The following is a 26,310-nucleotide window of genomic DNA, read 5'->3' on the forward strand; positions in this document are numbered from 1 at the left end:
GACACGTCGATACGCGAATTTTAAAATTTTAGATGACACGGAAACACGCATACATATAAAATATAAAGTATTTTTTAGATAAATCGTAATGATATTTTAATATTTTATTGATATTAAAATATAAATTAAATTTTTAATTATTTTTAATGTCTTATTTTAATTATATCAAGTATTTAAAATATTTTTTTATTTTAATAAATAATAATATATATTATATCTAAATTTATTTAAGAATATATGTTAAGAATAAGACTGGACACGCTGACACGTGATGGTATTTAGGTGTGTCCAGGCGTGTCCGGAGAAGAATTTTTTATTTTTTTATTAAGACACAGTTGGACATAGCAGACACGCGTATCAGACGAGTGTCGGAGAGTGTCATGTCCGAAAAGTGTCCAACACGCAGACACGACAACTCAGCGAAGTGTCCATGCTTCATAGGCAACACCTCAAACCGAGTTCAAAACTTTACAAGCCCCTTTAAATTGATTCCCCACCCCAAATGTGATACTCCTCCCAATAGCACACTACAATCTGACAATCTCCGTCGTCACATTATCCGAAGCAACTCCTTACATTAGAAGAAAACAAAATTAAAAATCACATAGTTTGTTAGGTAATGATAATCTTGATAAGATATATTTTGCTTCAATTTTATTATTTTAATTTTCAGTATTGCAAATTGAGATGCTCTGATCAAAGACAAGTTTACAAAGAGAACCATAACAATCCCAACTCAAGTAGAATACACAACAATTTCCAACACAAAGTCATCTGGCTGATTGCAAATATCTCATTACCTTTACAAGCTTGTTCATCATGGCAGTTTTCCATATACAAAAGCGGAAAAATACATGATTGTAGACTACACAGATCAGATCAGATCAAACATCACTGACCCTCAAGTATAAAGATCCTATGAAATTTATCGATATAATGAGGGTTTATGCCTAAACTTCTGCGCTATTATCAAACATGTCTTGAAGCAAACTCTAAATGTTAGTTGTTTCCTGCATATTATGGTGTCAACAGTGAAGGTGGTATCCCAAGAACACACAGACAAGCGCCACCATACAGACATAGAGAAATGGAAACCCGACTTGAACCTTTCTTGGACCTCTCTTGGTAACCTCTGCCTGAAAATATAAAACAAGGCAGCCTTACAATCAAGAAATGAGGCTTTCTTAAGTTTTACAAGAGGATCATCAGACACCAAAATGAGGAAATGGTAGAAAGTAGAAATTACGCTCAAGTTCATGTCACAAATAATTCGAATGTAGCAGCCAGTATATCTTATACGCACAAACTTCAAGTAAGAAAAAGGAGAACTACTATCAACAAATGACAAAAAACAAATGATAGAGAGGATATATACCTGACCAGTGACAAGTATTTTCTTTTGATTTCCTTATTAAATAGTACTTTAGTTACTAGAATTATGATGGATTTGCTTTACATAAACAATTTCAGGAATTATGGTAAGAACCAATGAGCCATGGCTGCAACATTTTACTAGTGAAACCAGTAAGTGATTTTCAACTTTCAAGCTTACCAGCTTTTCTTGCAAGATTTTTGTTTCTTGATAGTTTAGCCTCCTCTCCTCTGTTAACTTCGATATTGTTACTGCAGACTGCAAAGGAGGCAGAAACTTGATCATCACTTCAATTAAATAAATATAAATATGGATAGCATAAAACTCAAGAACCGCTATAACAACCACCTTCCTTAGCGAAGGAATGCATGACTACCAACCATGATTGCTTCATTGCTATTGTTATAACACAGGTAAACTGAAAAAGATTTTTTGCAGAGATATTTGAGCATAGGTAATATCATGGGCTTACAACTATTCAAATATAAGGAAGTTAAGTCTGTTAATACAGTTCTACCCTATGGTGGACCTTAATCAAGATACATAACAAACATAACCCCCCCCCCCCCCCATACTAAATAAAAACAAGTGTGTAACCTACCACACTAAACTGGAAAGGCACTAAATAAACATTTGGAACCTCCCAAATGGAAAGAGAAGCCCAAAAAGAGTGGTAAGAGGAGGAATTAATAACTAGTTTCTTTATCTGGTTGCCAGCGAAATTCATATTTGCTTCAACATGCAAGCCTACTACTGGATTGTCATGTCGGAAAGTAGATAGAAAAATTTCATTATATAATGGTAGAATGCCTCACCTCATTTAGTTTTGACTCAAGTCCATCTAGTTTTAGCTTCATCTCTTCAATAGCTTTCACTAATTTCAGCTCCTCTATTCCCTTCACAACTTTTAACTCTGATTCTTTTTCTGGCTTCAATTCCTTTACATTCTTTACTGTTTCCAACTCCAAATCTTTTGACAGTTTTAGCTCGGATTCTTTTTCTGGCTTCAGTTCCTCTACATCCATTACAGATTTCAACTCCTGATCCTTTGACAATAACCGTGCTTCCTTTTCTAGCTTTGGTTCCTCTATATTGTTTATTTTGTTTAAATCCAGAGCTTTTGACACCTTTAATTCTGCTTTCTCTGGCTTCATTCCCTCTACATCCTTGACAATGTTCAGCTTCTCATCTTTTGACACTTTTAATACTGCTGATTCTTCTGGCATCTCTACATCCTTCATAGTTTTCACCTCTATATGCTGTGTTGGCTTAAAATCCTGATCCTCTTCAAGCTTTAGTAACTCTTTGAAAATGTGATGATCTGGATTCTTAAGAGCCTACATATTCAACAAAAAACACTAACAAGTATGAATTGGAATTTTAAAATTGATAATCCATATACATGCACAAAGAGTAACAATATGATAATAGAGTGAACATGTTATAAATTGATTAGAGTAAGGACTAGAGGAAACAAGGAAGGTGAAGAAAGGTCTAAAACAGCCTTAACTGTATGTTATGCAACTGCATGATATATAATTGATAATGTACTTTTCAGATTGGAAGGAAACAATACATAGATAAAAACTAACAAATCCATACAATATGTAATGACTAATGAGAAAAATCAATTATCTTTCTTCAAGGACTTGAAATCTTCACGAGAGAGAAAGAGATGGGTAAAAGGAAATAACATAGACCCAAACATCAGTTAATCAGTTAAGTATTCTCTAACCATGGGTTCTGGGGATTGGATTTCATCGGTAGTATGTTTCTGAAACTTTTCATGATCAAGCCCATTCTTGAAGTCTCCAGTAATAGGAAAGAATTCTGGTGAATTGGGTTTGCTGGTCAGGGATACTTTCAGTTTATTTTCTTCAATGTATCTGCTTCCATCTTTGACAAACTTTATTGTGAAACAGGAGTCAGAAATATGAAAATTTAGAAATTATGATAAAATCTATCAGAGTAGATATCAAGCCTAAGCCTAACTAATATCCGTTATCCGTACCAAGCTGGAAGTAACATCATCACTAGTTGTTTCAGAAGAAACCATTGTGCTTTGGATTAAGAACTTGTCCCTGCACTCCATATCTAAAGGTGCTGACCGTTGAGCTTGCATTGTAACTGTTTGATGCAAAAGTATAAACAGTAAATATTCAACTTGGGGGAAGTGATACACAGAATAAATTATCAAATCTGCAAAATTCATTACCCACTGATAGTTATTGGAAAATGGATATTTCTCAAAAACAAAGTGTTGAGGTTAAATTCTTTGTTCAGAAACTGCTGGCTACCAAGCAAGATTATGTTTGGACCACAACAATTTATAGTCGAAATGCTATTATATGTAATCAAAGAAAACTGTAAACACAAAACATAACCCTATTTGATTCTAGCATAATGTGCTCAATTCAGGTCCACTTAGCATCTATGCAAAAATTTTCCACCAGAATGACTATACTTGCAAGACAGCATTAAATTTGAAGATGAATTCAGGTGAGAAAATTACAAGCAGCCCCCTCCAATACCAACCAGAACAATAAATACTATTATTGAATCCCCCTTACAAGTCACATAAAATCCACTTACACTGACTTAGCATGGCAAAACAAGTCAAAGGGTTTAAAGGAAAAATAACAAACAAAAACAAAAGACAGATTACCAATGAATTCACAAGTAGCTTTAGGTGAAAGAACGCCAACATTAGGCCGCACTGAATATTTCTTAGGGGAAGTTGTCTTCACCTGAAAATAATAGACCAAATCAAAAAATTATTTCTTCATCATTCAATGCCAATAGTGCCAAGGAGTGTGGATCAAAGGAACTTGCTCAGACCTTGAAAGCAACACAGTGGTTGGTGATATTAGTCAACTGAACCGAGCATGAACTTTGCTTCTTCAATTCAACTATGAATTCCAAAAATTAGAATAAAATTAAAAATAGGAAAACAAATTGCCGTATCAGACAATTGATAGCACATGCACAAAAATGAAAACGAAATGAACTATTATTACAGCAAAATCATGAACTTAATTAGCTATATTTGAATGGAAAGACAGGCAGATACGTCAAACTCTAATCACAGACACACAGCATGCATTCTTTGACCAATTTCGAGAGGGAAAAAAATTATCTTCCCCTTAATTTTTTTTTCCCAATTTTTTTTTTTTTATCTTATTTTATTTTTCAACAAAAGTCCTGGTAAGTAGTAAGATTTTGATTATAAACTATTTTAGACATGAAAATAAATTAAATGAAACTACAAGCATCGTTCGCATCAAGCATAAATCCCAATACAGTTTGTATCATAGAGAATTTCACTCACATATGAACTTGAGTTCCTTGGGTTCGATTTCGAGAAGATGCACCTTGCTCATGATTACACCGAAGGACTGTAGTACTCCCAAAACAGAAAAATAAAATAAAATAAAATCGAGATCAAGCAACACCTAAAACGACAGCGTTTCACCGAAATCGTTCACTTCGAGGAAGAAGAAGAAGAAGAAGAAGAAGAAGAAGAAGAAGAAGAAGAAGAAGAAAAGAAGACGAGGTTGGAACGAGTCAAGTAGTCGCAGCTCAGCGAGTCAACTCAACTGAACTCGTCCTCTGTAATAAAAATAAAAATTAAAACAATCTAGATTATTCGATGAACTTAAAGTTCTCAAAATTCAGCGGTATAAAAGTTTTTAAGTTAAGCATTGATATAGAGAAGCAAGAAGCGTAGCACTCACCCGATTCGCAGAGGAAAGAAGAATGAAACTGAAGTAGCTCTAGGAAATTAAAACAAGTAGTGAGTATTTGTTTAACGAAGAATCATGGTTATCAAACGAGAGAATTAAGAAGTGTGATCTTCTTCCTCTTAATGGTGGAGTGAGCTACATAGACTGAGAGAAATTAATTAATGGTGCCGTGTTTGTTGAATTAATAATTAACGAATAATAATAATAATAATAATAATAATAATAATAATAAAGGGCAAGAAAGAAGGATCCGTCGTCCCAGTGTAAAATAAGAACGCTTTTTCTGATTTATAATTTTTAAAAGTAATAATTATATTCGGGAAAAATGGATTATATATTTATGGTGAGAAGGGGGGCGCACGTAGCAAAGCAAGAGGAAAGGGACGTTGTGAAAGGCATGGGTTGTACCGGCAATTTACCGACACGGAGCCAGTTTTGTTGGTTTTCTTTACTTTACAGTTTACACGGCTCGGCGCACTCGCTTAACAACCAACTAGGCAATTACCTTAATATTGCAAATTTGTATAATATTATTCATCCGTAGGTGTTGTGCATCCCCTAACTTTTATGCCTTGTAAATAATTACTTTTAATGTTAGGGTTTCAATCACCTAATTTAGCTAATAAATGATCCAAAGAAACGAATTGGATACTTTCTTTTTAATGGATAATGTCACTTTTTTTTATATATTATTTTTATATTTAAATTATTTTTTATTTTTATGAATTCTCTTTCTTCGTTAATATATTATATATATACACTAAATATCAATTATCAAATCAGTTATTTGTATAAAATATATATTAAAAATATAATAATATATGTATCTACATAAATATATGATGATAAGAATTAAGGTAATTTTTTCTTTAACAAAGATCAAGATAATTTTAAAAGGATAATTTTAATATGTCTATATTATTGTGATTACGATAATAATATTTTAAAAAGTGTTACTAAAATTAAAATATATTTTTTTATTATATACCAATATCTTTTAAAAAGTATTACAAAATATAAAAAAAAATATAACTTTAGTTTTAGCAATACTTATATAACTATTATAATCATAATAAATATAGACATTCTAAAATTCACTTTTTAAAAAGTATTTTATTTGTTGGTCTTATTTATTGGGGATTAAGATAGGTAAGATTATGCAATTAATCAAATCTTGACATGTAGCATGTTTGCTTTGAGAAAAGAAGAGTTTAACTACAATAATTAAGATAAATACAGTAAATTAGATGGTAAATTTTTTAAATGAATAAACAAACACTAATTATCAATTTTAGTAAATTAGTAAATAATTGCCAAATTTCAAAAAATAATACAATAATTAAAAAAATAGGATAAAAAATTAAAAAATTCAGTGTCTCAATAATAGAAATTATAGCTCCCTGTTACAAAAAAAAAAATTATAGTTTCCTAAAGTGAAGATGAAGAACTAGAATTTCTTCTGTTGTTGCTGGATAAGTATTGGAAGCCACTTGCCTCTAGTTTTTTTGTGAGGAGGTGTTGCCAGAGTTTGTTTTCGAGAGAGTATTTAAGGAGGATCTCGTCAACAGTGAATGTATGTCTTGTCAAAGGCTGACAATCTAGCACAACAACAATTTACTTTAATATAATCTTTATTAATATTTTTGTTACACGATTCTCATCATAATCATCTACACCAGATGTCAGTTAATCACTCGTAGATTAGCATCTAATCACCATTAGCTATTGCAATCTTGGCCACAAGAGATCCACCCATTTTAAAATAATAATATTAAGTGAATAGGCATCCTTTTTTTCATTTGAGTACAAATCGATAATATTACGGTGCATCGTATCTTTTCAACGAAGAGTGAAAATTATCATTTTTTACCAAACAAAAAATTTAAACCCTTTTCATAAATCAAAAAGCAAGAATTCAAAGAAAAACACTCTTTGAAATTTGAAAATAGTAAAGGCATAAAAGAAGCCAACAAAAAAGAAATTAACTACTATAGACAAGCTCTAGAAAGAAGATGTCCTCGATGAGAAATGGATCAGGAAGAAAGGTGGATTGATGGAAAAAAAAAATCAAAGTAGAACACATTCTAATGTTTGAAAATGGAAAAAGCAGAGAAGAAGTCAATAGAAAAAAATTGGTGATAAAAAAAAAGTTTTGGAGGTGAAAAGGTTTCTGATAAGAGTAGTAAGGTTGATGATGCAAAAAATGAAATTGTAGAATGCAGAGAGAAGAACAGAGAATAAGTGAATTGAGAGAAAATCAGAATTAACTATCATGTATTGAACTCACTTCTTTATGTACACGGCATTGCTATTTATAGATGCATAAAGACATATTAAGTAACTGAATTCTGTAACAGAATTTCAGTTATTGACTCAGTTACACATCGTTAACCAAAATCTGTAGCTTCTTGATCTTGATTCTTGACAACCCTCCTCAAACTAAGTGTAGGGGATGAACAAACACGAAGTTTGCCACAAAATTTGAAAAAGAGAGTCATCGATAGTGGCTTGGTAAATATGTCAGCCACCTAATCTGAGGATCGAATATTAGTGACAAATAGTTTCTTTTGTGTAATTTGGTCCCTCATAAAGTGAAGATCTAGCTCGAAATGCTTAGATTTGCTGTGTAAAATTCGATTTGCAGCAAGAAGGCAAGCACTTTGATTGTCACAATAGAGAGTTGGAGCTGTGGTGAGAGAGATATGTAACTCGTGAAGCAGATTTTGTGTCCAAATGACTTCAGATTGAGCTACAGCAATTGCACGAAACTCAGCTTCTGTGCTTGATCGGCTAACGGCACGTTGCTTGTTGCTTTTCCATGCAATCAAGTTTGTTTCTAGGTAGACACAATATCCAGTAACACTTTTTCTATCATCAGCATCTGCTCCCCAATCAGCATCTGAGTGCTCTCCAATGATTGACAGTGGAATTATGCATATATTGACAAATCTTGCTAACAGCAAATGTGAGGTCTGGCCTAGTAAATGTGAGATATTAGAGGGCCCATGCAATAGAACAAAATAATTTTGGATCTTTAAAATGAGATGAATCATTAGCTGACAATTTTGAAGAAGCACCATAGGAGTTGGGGCTGAATTAGCCATAGTTATTTTGATTCTATCAAGTAAGTCAGTGATATATTTCTTTTGATGTAGTAAAATTTGAGAATCATTCACATAATTGGCTTCTAAGCCAAGAAAAAAATTGAATTTGCTAAGGTCTTTAAGAGAGAAAATAGAGTGAAGCTGCTGAATTAATAATTGTAATTTAAAGGAGTTATCTCCAGTTAATAGAATGTCGTCAACATATGCACATAATAGAGTTACAGATGTATTAGTATGTCTATGAATAAAGGAGGATCTGAACAAGTACTAATAAAATCAAACTTCTTTAATGTGGCAGATAAGGTTAGACACCAAGATCTAGGAGCTTGTTTGAGTCCATAAATAGCTTTCCGTAATCTGCAAACAAGAGAAGGGTTAGTGTCACAAAATCCTTGAGGTTGTTGCATATAAACCGTTTCATACAAATCACCATTGAAAAATACATTGTCAAAATCAAATTGTCTCAATTGCCAGCCTCGAGACAAGACAATTTAGAGCACAATTTGGATAGTTTGAGGTTTAATCACAGGACTAAAGGTTTGCTCAAAGTTCACACCCTCTCTTTGATGAAACTCCTTAGTCACAAGTCTAGCTTTATATCTAATGACTTGGCCTTGAGGGTTCTTTTTCAATGCAAAGACCCATTTGCTACCTATAATGACAGCACTAGGTGGTAGGGAGGTCAGATCCCATGTTTGGCATTTTAAAAGTGCAGAATACTCAATTTACATTGCCTGTTTCCAATTAGCATGTTTTAATGCTTCTGAAGCTATTTTGGGTATATGATGTACAAACTCTAAATCACTATGCAATCAGGAAGTTATAGTAGAAAAGACTCGAGGTTTAGAGATTTCATATTTAGATCTAGTTTTCATTGGGTGAATGTTGGATGGTGGTTGTTCCGAGGGTTACCTGAAACTGTAGGTCGATCTCGGACGAGATCTTTTATACTGGTCGGAGCTGACGTGTTCGGCTGGTGGGCGGCGGCTGGAGCTGTCGGGCCCGACTTGTTGGACTGGCAATGCTGTTGATCCTTTGTCACCAGAGGGTGGTGGTACCTGCAAGGGACTCCGATGCTTAAGTTAGCAAGGGTATTAAGCAGGTTTTTAGTAGAATCAGAGTATGAGTTATACCTGGGTGCTCCAGTGTATTTATAATGGTTGTGGAGTGACCTTTCTGGAGATAAGATAGTTATCTTATCTTATCTAATCTTTGAGTGAAGTCATCTTATCTTCAAGGGAACCGTCCTTATCTCTATAGGCTTGGGCTGCCTTTGGATTTGGGTCGTGTCCCTCTGTTTGGGCCCTTTTTGGGCTTTCTTGGTGACTTGGCCGAGCTCTTTGAGAAGAGGTCGGATAGTCCTGACCTGAAGAGGTCGGTCGGCTTGTCGTCGATCATCCCGGGTTGGACATCTCGACCCAGGGTATGAACAGTGTCCCTGCTCAAGTGTGGTCTTCCTTTTGAAGTCGAGTCCTTAGTTTTTAGGACTTCAATCCTTCTTTGGTGAAGCCGAGCTCGAGCATTGTCGATTTCTTCTTTGTAGAGTTTCCCTTTGAATATGGAACGTTTTTTCTTTTCTTTAATTTTGAAACAGACGTTCCTTGCCTAGGGAACGTGCGAGGGTTTTTAATGCCCCATTAACTTCTTAATGCTTCGTTTCTTTTGCCTCCCGCTTTCATTTTTGAATTACACCAATGCTTTCTCTTGCTTGCTGTAACTTCCCCTTTTCTCTCTATTCTTCTGTTCCGTTTGGCTTGCCTGGAACTTGTGTTTTTCACGCTTCTCTCTGTGATGCCCTTGGTGGTTTGTTGGTACTTCATTTGTTCGAAAGGCGATTCCGGTTTTCGCTTCAACTTCCTCAGCATTTTCCTCTTCTTGCAGGTTGGTTCTTCTTTCTATTTCTTTCTTTTACTTCTTTCGTCATTCCTTCCTTGTGCTTGCATTGCTCTATTCTTGGTAAATTTTTGGTTTTGCTTGAGTTTACGTTGGAAAGCTTGAACCTCTTCGTATTATCGTGCTTGGTTGTCACTGTGACGCATGTTTTCTGGTGTTATTTTGATTTTATGTATGCTCCTAGGTGGACTCCCTGGTAGTTTGACGTTTTTAGGGTTTCGCCTGTTGTTTGCTACTTCTGGTCGTACTTTGATGTTTTGAGTTTTATGAACTGCATCTGTTTTCTTCTAAAAAGATTGCTCCTTGACTTTTGCCCTGTTGATAGTTTTCTTTGCTGATAAATTTGTAGAAGATAATGGTTTTCTGATGACTTGCTTTGATTTGTGTTTTTCTTCTTGGAATGTTGTTTTGGAGTTTTGCTGGGATGTTGACCTTGTAGATTTTTCTGAGTCCTTACTCTGTGTCACTTCCTCCAAAGGATGCCCCTGGACCTTGGTGTGTGTCTTGGGGTTTTCCTTTTACTGTTTGCATGTTTGAGCCATGTTTTGTTTGAGCTGATTTCTTTGCTTTTTGCCCGAGATGTTTTAGTTGGTAATCTATTTTCTTTTCTTGCTGTAGGACTAGTTGACCATGTCTTCTCGCAAAAATATTGTCGAGACATCTTCCAAGGTTCCTGAGGGTACGTTCGACTGGCTGGACTCCCTCGTCCTGATGTGTGTTTCTATAGTTAATTCTGAATTCTGTGCGGAGCTTAGAAAACATCATTGAATCTGTACTAGTAGAGATCAGGAGAACAACTATGAATTGGTAGCACCTAACTCTGATGAAAGAGTTTTTTTCCCTGTTCTAACCCAGGGGGAGCGTCCCTTCTTTTATGCGTACGACTTCTTTTTCAGCCAAATGAACATCACCCTTCCTTTCACTTCCTTTGAGACTGACTTATTGTGGTCGTGTAACGTAGCTCCATCTCAGCTCCATCCAAACTCATGAGGCTTTATCAAAATTTTTTAGTTGCTTTGTCAAGAATTTGATGTTAAACCTTCTCAAACTCTCTTCCTTTACCTCTTTGTGTTGACCAAACCTGGGACTACTAAAAAGAAAGCTTCTTGGATTTCTTTCAGGTCTGCCCAAGAACACAAAATTTTTTCTATGTATGATGAGTCTTTTAGGGATTTCAAAAATTACTTTTTTAAGGTCCAAGCTGTTGAAGGAGCCCGACCTTTCTTTTTGGATGAGAATGGCGAGCCCAGCTTTCCTTTAGAATGGCAGAAGAATGTAGTAGTGTCTAGGTATACTTGGGAGATGTTGGATGAAACTGAGCAAGCTTTTGTGACTATGTTGGAAGAGAACTGGGGGCAGCCTCCCCATCTTGATACCAAAAATTTTTTAGGAAATCCTTTACTCCTCCGAGCTGAGCTGGGTAGGGGTCGACTTCCTTTGTATTTGTCGTACTTGTTTATTTTGTTGAGTTTCTTCCTTTTCTTTCCAGCTTATGACTTGGTTTCTTGTGTATTTTCAGAGATGATTAAAAACAATGATTCCATGAAGGCCTTTAAGAAGGCAAGAAAGGCTACAGCCGCGCAGCATGTCTCGGGTAAAGTTGCTAGGGAAGGATCTTCTCAGGTTCCTCTCAAGAAGCCTGTTTTGAATACTGCTGGGCCGAGGAGGATGATTCCTACACCTCAGGTCCGTTTAGTTGATCCCTTCCAGACTTCTACTGCTGCCTCTTCTCCCTTTGCCGGCCCTCTTCCCAAAAGACAAAGGACTGTGGAACCTTTTAATCTGGATGCTCCCAACTTCGATGTTGTTGGTTTTGTTAATCAACAAATTGCTCCTTATGGTGTTATTCCTACTGACGATGTCTCTCTTATTTGTCATTTGGATTTCATCACTCAGAATAGTATTAAGATGGCACATATGGGAGCAGCTTTATATCGGACTGCTCAAGATCTTCCCATTCACGCAACCAAAGATTTTATAGAAGAGGCCAAATCAGAGTTCGACCGGATTAAGGGTTTGAAGGAGGAGCTTGAGATGAAGGTGGCAAAGCTGGAAAAAGAGTTGGAGGGTGAGAAGACTCGGGCTATTACTGTTGTGGCTTCTGCAAAGTTGGCTAAGGATATGGCGCTGAAGCATAAGGAGAGCTATGTCTTGACTTATAGGGAGATGATGGATCTTAGGGAGAGTTTAGAATCAGCTCGGGCTGATTATGCCGAGCTTCAGGGCCACCTTGTGGGCAGTGTAACTGCTGCTTATGAGAACTTGAAGGATCAGGTCCGAGTTCTTGCGCCTGAGCTCGACCTCACCCTTTTTAGTTTGGATAACATTGTAAAAGATGGCAAGATTGTCCCTGATGATGATGATGATGATGATGATGATGATGATGATGTCAACCCTCCTCGTGCACCATCTGCCAAAGCCTTTGTTGTCCCGCCTTCCACAACTCCAGCAGGTGAGGTCGGTCAGTCGGAGTCCAATCCTGATGTCCAGATTCTGAACCGGGATGATGAGACGGTAGATGCGGTACCCCTTCAGACTCGTCCTCCTTCACCCCGAGAAGTTGCTACTGGGAAGTCTTTGGATCCTTTATAACTTCCTCTGATGTGTCTGTGTATAGCCTGGTCTTGTGGGCTTTTGAACTCTTTATTTCTGTAATTGGTAGTTTGCTTTGACTTTTGGATATTTTGGTTGCTTTTATTTTTAGAAAAATAAAGTAGTTTCTCAGGCTCTTGGGGTCGGCTTCCTGTGGCCTCTTGAGTCTGTTTATTATAACAACCTTGTTTCTTTGCGATATGCTTGTCATTTGCTTGCTTTAGCACCTTTCTAGGAATCTTCAGGGTGTTGAAATCTTGTCTTCTGACCTCTTCCGATTGCCTTTGTACCTTAATACTTGTGGATTGAGGTTATGGCTTTCTGGGTCCAATTTGGAGTCCCTTATGGCGCATATCTTCTGTCGATCGATGTTTTTGCGAATTATTTTTAGTAAATCCTACAAAATTACTTTTTATAATTCTGCAGCTTGGGTCCGACTTCTTCATCTCGGTTTGTCTGAAGTTATTTTTAGTAATCCATTTTATTTGGACCTTTGTCAAGTCTCTTTTACGGATTACTTTTTATAACTTTGTGATTTTATTGGGCCGACTTCATCATGTCGGTCCCTTCTAAGTTATTTCTAGTAATCCATTTCATTTGAACCTTTGTCAGGTCTCTTTTATGGATTACTTTTATAACTTTGTGATTTTGTTGGGCTGACTTCATCATGTTGGTCCCTTCTAAGTTATTTCTAGTAATCCATTTCATTTGGACGTTTGTCAGGTCTCTTTTATGGATTACTTTTATAACTTTTGTGATTTAGTTGGGCCGACTTCATCATGTCGGTCTCTTCTATGTTATTTCTAGTAATCCATTTCATTTGGACCTTTGTCAGCTCTCTTTTATGGATTACTTTTATAACTTTTGTGATTTTGTTGGGTCGACTTTATCATGTCGGTCCCTTCTAAGTTATTTCTAGTAATCCTCTTTTAGGCTGGCCAGGCCTCTTTCTAGGGATTTACTTTTTATAACTTTGGTTTTTGACTGGTCCGACTTCTTTACGTCGGTCCGTCTTTAAGTTATTTTTAGCAACCCATTTTTATTAAGACCTCGTCAGGTCCTTTTCGATGGATCACTTTCGATAACTTCTTGTATTATTCTGTTTTTGCCGCTTTTCATCTTTGTCGATTTTGTAGAAATTGAGTTTGATCCACGTTTGGTCGACCTTTTGATGAATTTGGTTTTCATCTTCGTTGGTCTTTATCGTGATCGAGCAGTGAATTTGATTTTCACTTTCTGCCAATCTGTAGCTTTGTAATCGAGCGATGAATTTTTTGCGTTTCAGATTAATGCGTCTTGATAAGAGGATTTGTAGAAAATCTAAAAAACTTTATTCAAAATAAAGGATATGCAAATATATACATGTGGGCGTTTTATCCCTCTAAGTCAGGTAGTTGATGGATCTTGACTCGGTGCCTCGTTAAAAAACCTTTTTCAGGAAAAAAAGTGCACCTCATCCTAAGATCTTTATTACCTCCTAACTGTAATACCTTCTTAAGTTGCAGGCGTGCCATGACCTTGGAAGCTATCGCCCTTCGAGTTCGGTCAGCCTGTAGTAGCCCTTTTCCGAGTACTTTTACGACTCGGTAGGGTCCTTTCCAATTTGCTGCCAGCTTTCCTTCTCCAGGTCGATTTGTTCCGATATCATTTCGGATTAGGATGAGGTCGTTCTAGGCAAAACCTCTCTGAACTACCTTTCGGTTGTATCTTGAGGCCATTCGATGTTTTAACGCCTCTTTCTTGATCCGAGCTCTTTCTCGGATTTCTGGAAGTAGGTCGAGTTCTTCCTTTTGAAGTTGGGAGTTGGCCTCTTCACTGTAGTGGATTACTCTGGGCGATCCTTCTTCGACCTCCACTAGGATCATTACCTCCATTCCGTAAGCTAATCGGAAAGGTCATTCCTTTGTGGTGGAGTGTGGAGTTGTCCGATATGCCCATAGGACTTGTGGGAGCTCTTCAGCACAGGCTCCCTTTGCCTCCTGTAATCTCTATTTTAGCCCGGCTAATATAACTTTATTGGCGGCTTCTGCCTGTCCATTGGCCTGGGGATGTTCTACAGATGTGAATTGGTGCTTTATTTTCAAGTCGGCCACCAATTTTCTAAAGCCTGCGTCTGTGAATTGAGTGCCATTATCTGTGGTAATGGAGTATGGAACCCCAAACCTTGTGACAATATTTCTATATAGGAATTTTCAACTTCTTTGAGCGGTGGCGTTGGCTAGGGGTTCTGCCTCAATCCATTTTGTAAAATAGTCTACCCCGACGATGAGGAACTTGACCTGTCCTGATCCTTGAGGAAAGGGCCCAAGGAGATCGAGTCCCCATTTTGCAAATGGCCAGGGTGAGGTTACGTGATGAGCTCCTCTGGTGGGGCAATGTGAAAATTAGCATGCTTCTGACATGGTGGACATGTCTTTACGAATTCCATTGCTTCTTTTTGTAAAGTTGGCCAATAGAAACCAGCCCGGAGTACTTTTTTGGTGAGGGCTTGTGCTCCGAGATGGTTGCCACAGATGCCACTGTGTACTTCTTATAAAACCTCCTTTGTGTTGGAAGTCGGCACACATTTTAACGATGGTGTTGAAATTCCTTTCTTGTATAGAGTATTGTTTATGATAGTGTAGTATTGTGCTTCCCACTTTAACCTCTTTGCCTCCTTCTTATCTGTAGGGAGTGTTTCTGTTTTGAGGTAGTTAATTATGGGAGTCATCCATTCTTGATCCAGACCTGCTATGGCTAGGACCTTTTCTTCTTCCGAGATTGACGGGTTCTACAGCATCTCTTGGATGAGGCTTCTATTGTTGCCCCTGGTTTGGTGCTGGCTAGTTTTGAGAGTGCATCAGCTCGAGCATTCTGTTTCCGAGGTATGTGGTAGACCTCATATTCCTCGAGTTGTCCGAGCTGTTTCCTGGTTTTGTCAAGTACTTTTTCATGGTGGGATCCTTGGCCTGGTAGCTCCCTGCTATTTGTGAGGTGACTACTTGTGAGTCGCTGAAGATGATAAGCTTTTGAGCTCCAACCTCCTTAGCCAGCTTCAAACTAGCTAGTAGTGCCTCATATTCGGCCTGGTTATTTGAAGCAGGAAACCCGAATTTGAGGGAAAGTTTGATTTGGGTTCCCTGATCGCTTTCTATTATCACGCCTGCACAACTTCCGGTTTTGTTTGAGGAACTTTCTACGTAGAGACTCTATTCTGTAGGGATTTTCGGGGTGTCCATAAACTCTGCAATGAAGTCGGTCAGATACTGTGATTTGATGGCTGTCCGAACTTCATATTGAAGGTCGAATTCGAACAACTCGACTGCCCATTGTAAGATTCTTCCTGCTAAGTCTGTCTTCTGCAGAATGCCTTTTATAGGTTGGTTAGTCTGAACCTTGATCGTGTGGGATTGGAAATATGTGCGAAGTCGTCGAGATGTTAGTATGAGAGCATAGGCGAATTTTTCTATTTTTTGGTAGTCTAGTTTGGACCCTTGTATTGCTTTGCTGATGAAGTATATAGGTTGTTGTCCACTGTCTTCCTCTCGGACTAATGCTGAGGCTACTGCCCGATTGCCTACTGCGAGGTACAATATAAGTGGCTCTCCTTCCCGTGGCCGAGTTAGAATAGGTGGTTGTCCCAAGAACTTTTTGAAATCCTGAAAGGCCTGCTCGCACTCCGTTGTCCACTCAAACCTCTTTCCCTTCCTTAGAGTAGCGTAGAAAGGAAGAGATCTTATTACTAATCCAGCTAGAAATCTGGACAAGGCTGCCAATCTTCCGTTGAGTTGTTGTACCTCTTTGACACAGGTCGGACTCTTCATGTCGAGTATAGCCCATAATTTATTCGGTTTTACCTCGATTCCTCTTTGTGTGAGCTTGAAACCCAAGAATTTGTCCGCTTGTACTGTAAAGGTGCATTTTGCAGCGTTAAGTCGCATACCATGACTTCTTATAGTGTCGAATACTTGGGTGAGGTCGGACAGTAGTGACTCTTCATTTTGTGTCTTTACTAACATGTCGTCCACATACACTTCCATGACTTCCACGATGTGGGTCTGTGAAGACTTTATTCATTAATCTTTGATAGGTGGCTCCTGCATTTTTGAGTCCGAATGGCATGACGATGTAGCAGTAGTTTGCTTTTGAGGTTAAGAATGATATTTTTTCTTGATCAGGTGGGTACATTGGGATTTGATTATATCCCGAATAAGCATCCATGAACGAGAGGTATTTGTATCCGAAGGAGGCGTCTACCAGAGCGTCAATACTTGGGAGTAGATAAGGATCTTTTGGGCAAGCTTTGTTGAGATCGGTGTAGTCGGTGCACATCCGCCACTTCCCATTTGATTTTTTCACCAAGACGACGTTAGCTAGCCATAGTGGGTACTTGACTTCTCTTATGAATCCTGCCTCAAGTAGAGCTTGTACCTGTTCTTCCACAGTTTGGGATCGTTCTGGTCCGAGCTTTCTACGTCTCTGCTGTATTGGCCGAGATCCTGGGTAAACTGCCAACTTGTGGCACATTAACTTGGGGTCTATGCCCGGCATGTCTGCGGCCTTCCATGCAAAGAGGTCGACATTGTCTCTTAAGAACTGTATGAGAGACTTCCTTACGTCTCCGTTTAGGATTGTGCCGATATTGGTTGTTTTATCTGGGAGATCTCCGATCTGGACTATTTCTATTTTGCCTTCGGGTTGCGGACGAAGTTCTTCCCACCCTCGAACTCCCCCGAGTTTGATGGTGTGGATTTATTCTCCTCTGTCTCTAAGGTTTAGACTTTCGTTGTAATAGCGGTGCGCTGTCTTCTGGTCTGCTTTTATCGTAGCTATCCCTTCTGTGTTTGGGAACTTTATGCACAGATGTGGAGTCGAGACTACTGCGCCGAGCTGATTTAACGTTGTCTGACCTATCAGGGCGTTGTAGGCTGAACTCACGTTGACCACGAGCTGAACTCACGTTGACCACGATGTAGTCTATGTTGAGTGTCCTTGACCGGTTTCCTTTTCCAAATGTTATGTGTAGTGAGATGTATCCAAGTGGTTGGATTGGAGTGTCTCTCAGCCCGAATAGGCTGTTCGGATATGCTCTGAGTTCTTTTTCCTCTAGGACGAGTTTGTCGAAGGCAGTTTTGAATAGTATGTCAGCCGAACTTCCCTGGTCTACCAACGTGCGGTGGAGATTAGCGTTGGCTAAGATGATGGTGATGACCATAGGGTCGTCATGTCCTGAGATGACGCCAGCTGCGTCCTCTTTAGTGAAGGTGATAGTGGGGAGGTCGGGTGCCCCTTCTCCTCCCTCGACATGATATACTTCTTTCAGATGTCTTTTGTGAGATGATTTGGAGATTCCTCCTCCCGCAAATCCTCCGTGTATCATGTGGATATGTCTCTCCGGGGTACGAGGTGGTCGTTCAGTTCGTCCGACTTCTTCGTCCCTTCTTCTTTTTCTTGGCTCATCTGATTTGTTGGCTAAGTACCAATCTAGTCTCCCCTCTCTTACCAATTTTTCTATTACATTCTTCAAATCGAAGCACTCGTTGGTGGGATGTCCATAGATTCGATGGTATTCACAGTATTCTGTCCGATTTCCTCCTCCTTTCTTGCTTTTGAGTGGACGAGGTGGAGGTATTTTTTTAGTGTGGCATACTTCTCGATAGATATCTACAAGAAACACCCGAAGAGGGGTGTAATTATGGTATTTCTTGATCTTTTCTCCATGTTGATCTTCTTTTTTCTTGGACTCTTTATCTTTATCTCGGGAGGAGTAGGGGAATTTGGACTTTGAGGTCTCTCCTAGTCGAGAGTTTTCCTCCATGTTGATGTATTTCTCTGCTTGTTCTTGCACTTCATTTAGAGATGTGGGATGTTTTTTCAATATGGAGTGACTAAAATGTCCCTCTCGCAAGCCATTGATGAGACCCATAATGGCTGCTTCTATTGGTAAACTTTGTATGTCCAGACATGCTTTGTTGAATCTTTCCATGTAGCTGCAGAGACTTTTCCGATCTCCTTACTTGATCCCTAATAGACTTGGGGTGTATTTAGTTTTGTCTTTCTGGATGGAGAATCTGGCTAGAAACTTCTTGGCTAAGTCGTCAAAGCTTGAGATGGACCTAAGGGGCAGATTGTCGAACCATTTAATTGTTGTCTTTGTCAAGGTATTTGGGAAGGCTTTGCAGCGAACTGCATCTGAGGCGTCGGTGAGGTACATTCTACTTCTGAAATTACTGAGATGATGGCTGGGATCTGCTGTGCCATCGTATAGAGTCATGTCGGGAGGTTTGAAGTCCTCTGGGATTTTGGTCTTCATGATTTCTTTGGTGAATGGGTCTTGGTCCTTACGGGAGCTATCTTTGTGGCTGGATCGAGTAGTTTTGGCCTTGAGATCGGCTTCGAGCTTTAGGAGCTTGTCCTCTAATTTGCGGCGTCTCCTAGCTTCCCTTCGTAGGTCTCTCTCGGCTTCCCGTTGATACTCGACCTCTTTTTCGAGTTGTTTCAGGCGATCCTGAAGTGCCTCCATGGCTCCCGTGTTTGGTGAATTCTTGTCTTTGTTAGGTTGAGAAGTATCATCTATTGTGACCTCCGCGTTCTTATGTGACATTCTCTTCTCCAAATCAGAGTTGTGGTCGTTGTCAAGGTTGTCCGCCATGATGATGGGATGACTTCCAGGTTCCCCGGCAACGGCGCCAATGTTCCGAGGGTTACTTGAAACTGTAGGTCGATCTCAGATGAGATCTTTTCTACTGGTCGGAGCTGACGTGTTCGGCTGGTGGGTGGCGGCCGGAGCTGTCGTGCCCAACTTGTTGGACTAGCAATGCTGCTGATCCTTTGTCACCGGAGGGTGGTGGTACTTGCAAGGGACTCCGATGCTTAAGTTAGCAAGGGTATTAAGCAGGTTTTTAGTAGAATCAGAGTATGAGTTATACCTGGGTGCTCCAATGTATTTATAATGGTTGTGGAGTGACCTTTCTGGAGATAAGATAGTTATCTTATCTTATCTTATCTTTGAGTGAAGTCATCTTATCTTCAAGGGAACCGTCCTTATCTCTATAGGCTTGGGCTGCCTTTGAATTTGGGTCGTGTCTCTCTATTTGGGCCCTTTTTGGGCCCTTTTTGGGCTTTCCTGGTGACTTGGCCGAGCTTTTTGAGAAGAGGTCGGATAGTCCTGACCTGAAGAGGTCGGTCGGCTTGTCGTCGATCATCCCGGGTCAAACATCTCGACCCAGGGTATGAACAGTGGTGGAGGAAGAGAGGGTGATACTTCTAATGAAGAAGAAGAGATAATGGGTAGTTGCAGAGGTAACACTATTTCCAAATCTGAAGTTGGAATTGGGCCAATAGGTATTGTGGGACATTGAAGGTCACAATTTACTGATGTAAGATGTGAAGCTGAGTGAGGCAGATTTGAAGAGGGAGGGGAAGAGATGGAGGGAGAAATTGGTATTTCTAAAGGAGGTGTGTGTGACTGAATTGGTGATAGTGTTCAAGGGATAACTTGTGGTGTAGGTAAGAGAGGTGAGGAGTCTGAAATGGAAGAATGTTTTGAAGTAAAATGGGAAGAGTATGGGAATCTTATTTCATAAAAAATGTTTCTTGATATGTATAATTTACCTAATGGAGAAAGACACTTATAGCCTTTATGGCTAAAATCATAGCCTAAGAATAAACATAAATAAGACTTGTAATCAAATTTATGTTTGTTGTAAAGCCTCAATAGAGGATAGCAAGCACAGCCAAATACTGAGAAAAGTATAATTTGGTTGCTGATGAAAGAGTTTCTCCAAGGGAGATAATTGATTGAGAACAGGAGTGGGAAGTCTATTAATGAGATAAGCAGTAGTTTGGAATGTATAATCCTAGAACTATAATAGAAGAGTAGTTGTGGCAATAAGTGATAGACCAACTTCTGTAAGATGTCGATGTTTTCTTTCCACTGTCCCTTGTTTTGATGTGTATAAGGACATGAAAGTCTGTGAATGATTCCCTGCTCAGTCAAATAAGTCTTGAAGAAATTAGACAAAAATTCAAGACCATGATCACCTTGTATAGCTTTAAGTTAATGTCCAGTTTGTCTTTCCAAAGTAGTTTTATATTGCTTAAAAGCGGTTAAGGCTTTAGATTTATTAACCAGAAGAGAAAGAAAAGTGTATCTACTATAAGCAATTACAAAATTAATATAATATCTAAAACCATTCTTAGAAACTATAGGAGATATTCCCCAAATATCTGTGTAGACAAGTTCTAAGGGATGCACATACACAGATTAAGAATCTTGAAAAGGTAATTGATGTAACTTTGCCATAGAACAGAATTCACAAACAGGTATAGGAGTAGAGCATTTTGAATGTGAAATTTGATTTTTATTCAGAATTTGTGAGACAGTTTTCATAGAGGGATGGCCAAGTCTCTTATGCCATGTATCTATAGAATTATTGAGAATAGAAGTAGCAGTCAATGCAGTTTGTTGCTTTACACAATTTTGGGATTGGGAAAAGAGTTTTTGGTATAAATAGATTGGAAAACACATAAAATTTCATTCTTAGCTATCCCTTGAAATAGATGATTCCTGGTAGCCTGATCACGAACAAAGCAATGGTGAGGCCAAAACTAAAAAAAGACTAAGTTATCAGCTGCAAATTTATAAACACTCAAGAGATTTTGGGTTATTTGAGGCACAAGTAATAGATTAGTTAATTTAAAAGAAAGAGCATAATTTGAATCATAAAGAGTAGAAGAACCAGAGTTAGAAATCTTGATACCTTGACCATTACCTATATGCAATTGATCTGACCCAATCTGATTCTTAGCAGCTTGAAAAAGGTTATTAGGTTCAGCTGTCACATGGTGACTGGCTCCAGAATCAAGATACCATGCTGTATTTTGTGAGGATGATGATGATGGTGGTGCTGCCAAGAATTCCCTAGGTTGATGAAAGAATGGTGGGAGAGCTGGAGGGTGATATGATTGAGCTGAAAATGTTGCATTAGGTGACTCAAATTGCTGGTCAAATATGTAGTAACAACTTCAAGTAGTATCTCTGGGACGATTACAGATCTGACAAAACAAGCGAGTTGAGTTGGTAAATTTGCTACCTCTCATGAATCTTCCTCTGCCTCTAGAAGGATTGAAGTTTATATGAAAATTCTAATCCGAAGGGATAGAAGATTGAGATAAATTGGCTAAAGGTATTGGTTGTGAAGGTTTCTTGAATCGATTTAGCATGTCTTCATATGCTACCAAGTATGATTCTATTTCAACTATTGTAAACTTATGCATTTTTGCCATGACAATGCTAATGAAGCCTTGATATTCTTCGTTGACTCCATCAAGAATGATTTGAATATATTCATCTTCAGAGAACGGTGCCTCTAAAGCAATTGATGAATCTACTAATTGTCTAATTTTTGTAAGATATTCAGTAGTGGTAGTAGTGAGTCTTACAGACTTTAATTGTGATCGAAGACTCTAAATTCTTGCCCTTGATGATGTTGTAAAGAATTCAAGAATAGTATCCCACATCTCATAGAAGAATTTACAGTGCACAATCTTGTTTTTGAAGGTTGTATCCATAGATGCCAATAGCCAGGTCATAAGATATTTGTCCTGGAGTCTCCATTCTTTGAAGGTTTTTTATTCAGTCTTTGTTTGCTTTGCTGGGTCTCTAGATTCCACTATTTGAGTTAGGATGTTCTCCTTCTTAAAGTGGCTTTCAAGATTCTGGCTTTCCACTATAATGATTATAGTTTGTTTCCACATCAGGAAGTTGTTGCCATTGAGCTTATTAGAGATAACTGGTGAACAATATTTGGAGTTGGAAGCGTTAGAAAGGATCATAGCCATGGTGTCAACTATTAGACTTTAGATATCATGAAAAGGTTTCTGATAAGAGTAGTAAGGTTGATGATACAGAAAATGAAATGTAGAATGCAGAGAGAAGAACAGAAAAGAAGTGAATTGAGAGAAAATCAGAATTAACTATCATGTATTGAACTCACTTCTTTATGTACAAGGCATTGCTATTTATAGATGCATAAAGATATATTGTGTAACTGAATTTTGTATCAGAATTTCAGTTATTGACTCAGCAACATGTAGTTAACCAAAATCTGTAGCTTCTTGATTTTGATGCTTGACAGGAGGTGAAAAAGCCCTACATAGAGAAAAAGATCATGAAGGAAGACGGGTCGATACAGTAGAAAAGAAAAAAAAAAGAAGGCAAAAAAGAACGTCAAATAGGCGATTATGTGAGCTTTTGTTATCTAAGGGTAATTATCTGTAATAATACTCATTGTTTATTGAGTTCTTAGATGTTATATGCTCTATATGCATGTCATAGACAAGATCCAGCCATGTCCATCTATTTTGTGTCTTCATTAAAAATAATATGTAACTTATTCATCTTAAACTTATTGAAAATATTTATAACGTTTTTATTTTATTTAGATTTAAATTGTTAGACTTGTTAAGGATCTACTTCCTTAAACGCCTATCATGGCTCATTTTGGATTATGACACTATGTCTTTGAAAAAAAAGTGCATATGAAATGGTTAGTTAGTTATTTTTTATTATGTAGAATATTTGGCTACAGAGAAATGTTGTCATATTTTAAAATAAGACAACAAATTTAGTGGATTATGTCACTTATTCATTTTGTTGCTCTAGAAAGTGGTGTGGTAATAACTTACGTTGTTGATAACTATGTCAGAAATAACATGAAAATTTTTTCTGTTTGTATTTTTTATTTTGTTTTTTTATTTGTCCTGTGTCGATTGTCTATGCTTTACTTAGTGTGTTGAGTTTTATCTTTAAAAAATATATTTTTAAAAAAAAAATAATTCTAATTTTAGTTCTATTTTTTTAACTCTATTTTTTCAAGTAAAAACTATAAATTTTTCTACAATACTCATAAATTTTAAATTGTGTACAAATATAAATGTAACGATCCAATTTTTAGTATGTCTAGATCATACCAAAAACTAAGCGCTACCAACTTGTCTTTCTAATTATTATCTATTAATTATTATATGAGTCTGATTCGTTGTTAAAACATAGTTATTTTGCAAGGTACTTTTATTTTTAAACGTTTGGATTAATAAACGGAATCATTCATAATCAATTCACAAGGAATAGCAGATAAAATAGTTATAAACAACCACACTTATATACACATATACATTTTAAGCAGTTGACAACATTTGGTTATCCAGCCTTTATTAGAACTTATATCTTAATTAGGACACCCCTACAAGTAGCTAAGTAATAACTATATACATATATATAAATACAACATCTCAGACCCCTGACCTATTTAAGAAGTCCCTAAGCTGGCACCCAAGCTAGCCTAGACTCTATACTCACCTAGTCCCTCTAAACTACTAAAATAAGAGAAAGTACGTTCTAGGTCTTTAAAACTCAAGTTAGGTAGAAAGTCATCAAAAGGCGGAAGATCGTCTACTACTCCTCTGCACAATCATACGTCATCAAAGAGCATCTCACTGGTACTTCATTGAGTGACCATAAAACAGCAACATCGTACAAAGGACTTAGGCTAAAGTTTGTAGATAAATGGGGTGTAGATGTTGGCCGGTCTCATGGTATATACGTATAAATAGAAAATGAATCTCGCTCTAGACTCAGAAGACTACCCAGAGTAGAACTCTCTTTGCAAACGGTGGTTAGCGAACTATGGAAGGGTACTCATGCTTCCATCTGAAATGGGAAGAGAGAGAGAAGGGGTAAGAACTGGAGAGTTCTTAGTAGAGTTGGGGTTATTAGTTAAGTTCATTAATTCTATGTTGTTTAGCAGACAAATAGCTGAATATAGAGAAGCAGTAAATAGAAGATACAGATAAATAGAGAAAATAGACAAAATAGAAAACAAAACCCAAATAGAAGAATACAAGAAAATAAAACACAGACATAGAGAGTAGAATATAAACAAAGAAAGCATACATTCATACAACAATTATAACAGAAGAAATGCACAACTAAGTATGATGCATGTCTGACCTAAGTAGGCCATGAGCTCACGTGTCGGTTTACACCCTGCAGCCCGACATTACCTAGGAACTAGTCTTAGATATGGATTTATCTCTGTAGGTGAATTTTGGCCTATAGAAATGGTATCCCTGTAAGTGAATTTTGGCTTACAGGAATAGTCTAAACATAACACAACAACTTTCTGTAGGTGAACTTCGGCCTACAAAAATGACACCCCTGTAAGTGAATTTCAGCTTACAGAAATGACACCCCTGTAAGTGAATTTCGGCTTACAGAAATAGCAACTCTCTGTAGGTGAACTTCGACCTACAGGAGCAACACTCTGAGATACACAATTGATATTTACTATAGGTGAACTTTGGCTTACAGGACTTCTAAGGCTAACGAAAAAGTAGCAGATGAACATACAATAGAATATCATGCCTCAAGGCTTAACTCTTTATTTTTATACTCTTTAACTCTATTCTCTTTGTTATATTACTCTTTTCTCTTTGTCTCTTAACTCTGCTCTGATTATTCTTTTCTCTTTGTCTCTTTGCTCTACTCTAGTTTCTCTGTTTAACGTATGTATTTATAGCTTATGTAAACTTCGATATGAATAGTTAGCATGTCCCAAGTATAGGTTCATTAAGTCTATACTAAAACAGTTTAACTTTTCATATTATACCTAGGCCTAGGCGCAACTCAAATACTAACTATGTTGCTCCTAGTTTGTTCACTAATCACCATTTGTTTCTGTTATTAAAACTTTACCGACTTTTTCTTTGATTTTTATCTTTTCTTCAAATTTTTATCTTTTCTTTGTCTTTACCTCACTAATATGTTATTGCCACCCCCTAGGTGTTTTATGAAGGTAATTATGAGAATCTGAGCTCAAAGTTGTCTTTCTAAAACTTTTACGAAAAATTGTCTTTTCCGAATTATTTTATTATTTTATCATTAAATTTTTTAAAATTACTTTCTTTTTACCTTTTACTTTGTAAATTCACTTTTTACCACCCGTAACTTTTAATATTTTTACTTTAACCACCCTAACTTTTAATATTTATAAAATAACCCCCAAACACCAAAATAATTACTTACTTGTCCTTTTAAGATCAAAAGGCTGTTCTTCATTATTCTTCGTAAATTCTTCAGATTCTTTCTCTGTTTTCACCCATTTTTCAATCTTTTCAATAACCGAATTTTTACCATAATTCATAATAAAATAGCAGCCACTAAAATTCCATCTTTTCCACTTGATTTCAACACTAAATCAACCCTAATTTGAGTCTTAGGGTTCGTTTTTCCAGCTGCACTCAAGAACATATTTCATAGCTTGAATATCATCAAATTTCATCAAAATTTTAACAAACTTTCACCAAGAATAATTTCACACAATTTCAAGCATAGCTAAACCATATCACAATCACACAACTCAAACATAATTAATCAAGATTAATTTCACCAAACCCTACCTTAATTTGCTATCTCGAATTCGGTTATACTTCTAGGTGTTCTTTAAGCACTTTTTCCTCCTAAAACACATCAAGAATAACTTTGAATCCATAAAATCTCAACTGACCGAACCTCATGTTAGGAAGTGATTCTTTACCTTAAACGTGCTAGAAATAGAAGATATTT

General features: G+C 37.3%; 1 protein-coding gene across 2 annotated transcripts; it reads right to left on the reverse strand.

Annotated features, from left to right (window-relative positions):
- Positions 1–756: 756 nt before the first annotated feature.
- On the reverse strand, positions 757–5,474 carry VAP27-2 (vamp/synaptobrevin-associated protein 27-2). Of its 2 annotated transcripts, none has more exons than XM_088498530.1 (9): positions 5,107–5,474; positions 4,701–4,981; positions 4,211–4,281; positions 4,038–4,119; positions 3,384–3,499; positions 3,108–3,278; positions 2,188–2,709; positions 1,553–1,630; positions 757–1,136 (listed from the first exon to the last, which is right to left on the reverse strand). In XM_088498530.1, the coding sequence occupies exons 2-9, from the start codon at positions 4,750–4,752 to the stop codon at positions 1,026–1,028; spliced, it is 1,203 nt and encodes a 400-aa protein (XP_088354656.1). In that variant the 5' UTR covers positions 4,753–4,981; positions 5,107–5,474; the 3' UTR covers positions 757–1,025. The 2 variants fall into 2 exon arrangements, with proteins under 2 accessions (XP_088354656.1, XP_088354657.1); XM_088498531.1 differs by having other exon boundaries at positions 4,701–4,767; positions 5,107–5,423.
- Between the last annotated feature and the right edge of the window lie 20,836 nt (positions 5,475–26,310).

This window comes from Arachis ipaensis, chromosome B9 (assembly GCF_059453495.1).
Source record: "Arachis ipaensis isolate K30076 ecotype BB chromosome B9, ASM5945349v1, whole genome shotgun sequence".
Taxonomy (NCBI): domain Eukaryota; kingdom Viridiplantae; phylum Streptophyta; class Magnoliopsida; order Fabales; family Fabaceae; genus Arachis; species Arachis ipaensis.

What these genes read in the sequence shown, in the direction of transcription:
- VAP27-2 (XM_088498530.1), bottom strand. Translation starts at nt 4,752, where the DNA reads ATGAGCAAGGTGCATCTTCTCGAAATCGAACCCAAGGAACTCAAGTTC. An exon ending in AGCTACTTGTGAATTCATTG is followed by an intron (nt 3,500 to 4,037) that starts GTAATCTGTCTT and finishes TGCATCAAACAG; the next exon opens with TTACAATGCAAGCTCAACGG. An exon ending in TCCAATCCCCAGAACCCATG is followed by an intron (nt 2,710 to 3,107) that starts GTTAGAGAATAC and finishes TTGAATATGTAG; the next exon opens with GCTCTTAAGAATCCAGATCA.